General features: G+C 34.4%; 1 protein-coding gene across 2 annotated transcripts; it reads left to right on the plus strand.

The window, feature by feature from the left end:
* The first annotated feature begins 1,760 nt into the window (after window positions 1–1,760).
* LOC116136677 (GDSL lipase-like) lies at window positions 1,761–2,869 on the plus strand. Of its 2 annotated transcripts, XM_031422353.1 has the most exons (4): window positions 1,761–2,060; window positions 2,144–2,259; window positions 2,450–2,513; window positions 2,642–2,869. In XM_031422353.1, exons 1-4 carry the CDS (start codon window positions 1,805–1,807, stop codon window positions 2,761–2,763), a joined length of 558 nt encoding a protein of 185 aa, XP_031278213.1. In that variant the 5' UTR covers window positions 1,761–1,804; the 3' UTR covers window positions 2,764–2,869. The 2 variants fall into 2 exon arrangements, with proteins under 2 accessions (XP_031278213.1, XP_031278212.1); XM_031422352.1 differs by having other exon boundaries at window positions 2,450–2,869.
* The last annotated feature ends 3,131 nt before the right edge of the window (window positions 2,870–6,000 follow it).

Here is a 6,000-nt window from a genome sequence, read left to right on the forward strand (position 1 = left end):
ATATTGAAGTATTGCAAAGCTGTTGATAAAATTGAGTAAAGGTTTTGTTGATAGAATTAATTTGCAGAAGCTTGAAAGTAAATTGAAGTGTCGCAAAGCTGTTGATAGAATTAAAAGCAGAAAGCTGGAGCAGTGTGTCTTTGTTTGATTTTTTATTTTTTTTTGTTGTTATTGTTGTTTTGCACAAGCTTAAACTGCAGAGCAGTTCAGCTTGAGGGAGGCTATTGGACTAAAGAACAAAACTGCACCGTTTAAGAATAAGTGATACGGTAGCGTTTTCTGTATGTTAGAGTGTTGCTTTAGGCAGCTCAGCTAAGACACTTATCGTGTCTTTCTTCTTTATAAGAAATATGGGTATAAAGTGTACAGTATTAGAAAACTTTACTAATTGAAAATCAGATACAAACTTTCTTCGTTCTTTCTCCTTTGTTTTTCTTCTACTCTCTACTGTTGTTCATATAGTTCTCACAATTATAACTTGAAACATATCTTAGAATCTTAAACACACTCATTAGATACTATATAAAACCTTTAGTCAATGTTGTTTAGTAGGTTTGAACTTTAATTAAATATCAACATCAACGAAATTCTTCTTGTGAGAAATAGATGCTAGAAATTGAGAAAGTTCTACATCATGCATGATGAAGGCAGTGGACCCATGATTTGAAAGCAGTGGAATCCATCGATGAAAACCATAGTATACCTGTTGCTTCCAAGCATTTTCTATGGTACCCCACATCAACTCTGTCTGCATTTGTTTTCTTTCCTCGGAGAATTTTTGGTTCCATGTCGATCCATCGTATCTTGTCTTGTCTTCCATCGCTCACTTGTGTTTCAACTACGGCTGTGTCTTTTGATACAGCACCGTTGTTCCCATATTAGCCACTATTGATGAGATGATTCGTTCTCACACACTACGATATCTTCTGATTGTTGGATAAATAAGTCAAACAGTTTCAAGAAATTAAAATCTCAATTTCATAAATATTTGTAAGGATAAGGAGAGCTAAAAGAGTTTAATTTCTACAAACCAGCTAATACGCAATTCTATTTGTTAGCTAGTGCAAATTAATAAAATTCATTAATTTTGGAGAACCAAAATCCTATCAAGATTTTTCATGTTTTCTTCTTAAGTGAGATGTCCGGGTCAACTTATTCACACCTTGACTATTTCTAAGGAGAAGTTATCTCACAGCCGCCCCAACTTGTGCAAATTAATAAAATTCATTAATTTTGGAGAATCAAAATCCTATCTAGATTTTTATTTTTTTTAATTTTTTTTTTAAGTGAGATGTTCAGGCTAGTTTACTCACACCTTAACTATTCCTAAGGAGTTATCTCTGGATTGAAGCCATGCACAATCCCTTGGTTCACTCTTATCACTAGGCTACCCATGGATGGGTAATCCTATCTAATTTCTGCTTAATTTAGATCATGTGACAAAGGTTATCGTGGGGCAATCTTATTTAATTTGTTTCATGGTTTAAGAGCAAAAGCTTCTTAAACATAAGCCCTGTCCCAGTTGTTTTGGAAATTTTAGTCAAAATTTAGACGAAAACCCCGTGTGGAAATTAAAGAGAAGGAGCGTCTTTACAACATGCGTGTGGGGCCAATAATCTTGGGAAAATTCCATGTGTAATGAACAACCTGCAGATATTATTGGTTAAAAATTTCCGCCACTAAAAGAAAATTCTCACAACATATTCGATTATAAATAGCCAGTGAGAGACCAAACCAATAAGCAACAACATTCAAGGTGAAGCTAGCTTGTATAATATAGAGATATTATTCAAGTTCTAATTCCATGGCGAAGTCAAGCAACCTTGTTTGTTTGATAATCTTGTATGCAACCGCTCTCAATTTCATTGGGTGTTATGCAGCTGCGCAGTCATCCAAGAAACTATTGTTTGTGTTTGGAGACTCACTCTTTGATCCTGGCAACAATCAGTCCCTCAATAGTTCAATGGAAAGCACAGGAACGTATTTTCCTTATGGTATGACTATGAACAACAAATCCACAGGCAGAATATCGGATGGCCTTCTGGTTCCTGATTTTATTGGTAAGATTTAAGAAACTCTTGCATTGTCATTTCTCTGGGTCAAAAATTCAGACGTTGATCAACGTAGTTTACTTCTTTTGCAGCCCTATTTAGAAACCTTTCAGTGGATCCACCATACATGCAACCAGGAGCTGATTTAACTAATGGGGCTAACTTTGCTTCTGCTGGATCTGTTGTACTAGGAGAAAGTAATGGAGTGGTATGACTTTTCCATTATTTATATATGGTCAGAAATTAAAGAGATGTAACATCATCAATATGATGTCAACTTGAATTAAATTCCCTTAATGTAGGGGTTGTCAATTTATGTAATATCGAGTCAATATATATATTAACTAAACTATATTATGTTTTTGTAATACATCTAAAATGTGGTCTCTACTTTTCAGATGAATCTGAACACACAGTTGGAGAATTTCAAGAAGGTGGTAACTTTATTAGTAGAAAAGAAAGGTGAGCAAGAAGCCAAGAACATTTTAACGAGCTCTGTGTACTTATTCAGCATGGGAGGCAACGATTACTTTAGGTATAACATGCAGTACTCCAATTCCTCTAAATCTGAAAGAGTGGCATTCATGCAGACGGTGGTAGCCAACTTAACAAATGGGTTCAAGGAAATATATGCACCGGGAGGAAGGAAATTTGCGATCCAGAATGTTGGACCATTAGGTTGCTTGCCATCCACAAAAGCAAATCACCCTGAATTGAATGGTACTTGTGTTGAAAATTTTTTAACACACCCAAGATTTAAATACTCCATCATGAAATACTAGTACACTCTTGGTGATAGAATAAATAACACTACAAAATATTGTAAGTTAGTGTTACACTAACATTTTTTTATTTTATTTTATTATTATTATTATTTTTTTTTTTTTTGGAAAATATAAATTTTATAAAAGAAGAGAAATTATACATAAAATTAGAGGTATACCTCAATAAGAGATCAAAAGAAGACCAGATCATACCTACCCATTGTTAAATTCAAACGTTAATTTTAATAGCAAAAGGGGATTTTTGTTATTTCGTAAAATATATATTGTAGGGTTAGTGTTACTTACACCCCTAAATTACAAACACATAATTGTTAGTTACAATTTGTTACCTTCACTAACTTGGAAATTAACCATATAAACCCCTATCTTCAATTTGGATAATTACAAAACAGTATTTCATTAAAATTGTATATAATTTATGAAATCATATTAAAATATAAGTCCCAAAAAGAAAATTGAAAAATTGTAAGAAAAATCCGAAATAAAAATTACCAAAATTTGAAATAAAATTTTAAAAAAAAGTTGGCTGGAATCGCACCATATTAGCCCCCCTTGTAGGTATCATTCTATATGTTTTTATTTGCATGCATTTTCAGTAGCTTATGTATATATACTTAATTTATCTATTTTTAATCTTTTATAGTTCATGGGGAAAGAAATATACACAGATTTAGAGGTCGATGAAGTTAAAGGAGAATGGCGATGTACGTATCAAACTTTTTTTAATTATTGATGTTTCAAGGAAAAAATATGTATCAAACATACTATTGTTCAATTTCGTTTTCTAAATTAATTGAAAGATTGTTGAATATTTAAATTTATTGTTGAATGAAGAATATTATGAATAATTTCATTGCACTATTCCATTATTTAATTGAAAATAATCAGGAAAATAAACTAATTACAAAATAAAAATATTTACAAAAAAATGCAAGACAGTTTTAAGACTATCAATGATGAAAAATTATTATTAATAAAATTTGATTATTATTATTATTCAAAATAATTTTTTTTTTTTTGGTTAAAAACTCTTGGCAGTTTGAAGACTGTCAAGGATTAATTAAAATTACGCCACATCTTTGAGGTTTCCGGTGGTGGTTTTTGATCTGGTGTGTACCATTTTGGGCTTAGAATAGATAGGTTGCTGTGAATGTTTGTCGGAATACTTGAGACGTTGGCGGAGGCCCTTCTTCTAGTGTCAAAATATTCATACAAAATTCTACACCAATTAGCGAGATCCGATCGACCTTGTTGGGATCGGAACTAATGTGTGCGTGATTAGAGTTAATCAGCGATGAATGTACAAAGATGCAATAAAATTAAAGGCAATTAGAGTTTTTAAAGTGGTTCAGCGAGGTTAACTCTGAAGCCTACGTCCACTATTTTGTATTTGCTGTGAGAGCTTACAATGTAATTATTATGAAGAATTCGTCACACCATCCTCCCCATTTGACTGGGGATTTATATACAAGATTTATACAAAGGAAAGAATGAAAATAAAGGGATTACAATATATCTGAATCGCAATTATGATATTCTCGTGATTGGACGTTGTGATTACGTAGTGATAGTTGTTGATCTGGTCATTCCCACAATATCTAGGATCTGAAATAATGCGGAGGTTGATTGAATGATCGCTCGGATTGCTCATGACTACCTTATGCTGGGTCGAGCTATGGCTCGACGAGCTTCTGTTGGGTCGATCAGTCAACATTGCCGAGCTGGTTTTGGTTCGATCAATCAAAATTACCGAGCTAGTTTTGGGTCGAACTATATCTTCATAATAGTCCGAGCTTAGCAGAAAAATCACACACAACAATGTGGAATGTCTCCAATTTGTCTATTAACAAAATAATTGTCAACAACTAATAACTTTTATATTCTCCATGAATTAATATATTCTAATTATGTTCAATGTGATAAATTGTTTATTTTATTGAAGGTCTTACTTTCACTTAATTGTAAGTCTAAGCTTGATGAGATCCGGATTGTTGGATATAGTATATACTTCTCTTAATCTTGACAGATTATTAATTTACGGGTGACTCATTTAGAGAAACCTAAAGTGAAAAAAAATAGAACGAGAGTAAAATATTGTCATTATTCTTTGTAATTGCGGCAACTTTGTGATATGAAATAAAAATTATCTATTTGAATACTGGATGTAGTTTATTAATTAAAATAAACCAGGGTAAATCGTTTATTCTCTTTATTGTTATGTTTTACTTTATTGTGTGTATTTGGCTTTGGTTTCAACATGGATCATGGCTGGAAGCAGAATACTGATGAGTTAATAGGTATACGTAGGCACGTGAAGCTCAATTAGAAATCAGCCGTTGAGCCAAATAATAGACAATTCTAGATCACGCATTTGTTCACCAAATACCCATGAAAAATAATTCAAATTTACACTTAAATTTAATTTATTAACCATCACCCATTCGTCGGTGGTGGTCATCACATGGCAGTTACTTTGAAATTGTGAGTGGAGAAAGTTAATGTAAGAAACAAAGTTTGATTTTCAGGTAGTTGTGGGATTGAGGCCACGGCTTGTTGAATTTTGTCAGAGTTTGATATACTGTTTAAAACTATTGCATGTAATTTTCCTGGAAGGCTAACTGGAAGATGTGGTGCAACGTTGGCGGCGGAGCAATGGCGAAGATCTAAGTCCTGAACGACAGGAAGCTATCGTTCAAGCCGAGAAGAATACCTGTGAGGCATTCGCGATCGCGAATTTGGTGGTATTGGCGCAGTGTCTCCAGCGGCCCTTCAAGAGATTCCTCGGTGGCGTCCAGTTTGGTCCACACAGCCAACACCCAGTTGAAGTACGTAGTCACGGTTGCATTATTTTGTTTAATTTCGACGATTTGTAGTCAGAGGGAGAACACTTTAGCCAAATCTAACTTCCCATACATTTCTTTTATGTGGGACCACATCTCGGCGGCATTTTCGATTGGAGGGATTCCCGCGGCCACTTCCGGTGTGATGCAACTGCTGATCCATGAACGGACCAGCATATTGCAGCGACCCAATGTCACAAAAGATGCTGCTCAGACGGTAGAGGAACGGGCCCAACTGGAATAATTCTCGGCGCCGGTGGGCGATTGCTTGATGACGACGAGCTCTAGACTATCGGATGCCGACGTAAAAAGGACATCGCCGGC

This window comes from Pistacia vera, unplaced genomic scaffold (genome assembly GCF_008641045.1).
Source record: "Pistacia vera cultivar Batoury unplaced genomic scaffold, PisVer_v2 Contig317, whole genome shotgun sequence".
NCBI lineage: Eukaryota > Viridiplantae > Streptophyta > Magnoliopsida > Sapindales > Anacardiaceae > Pistacia > Pistacia vera.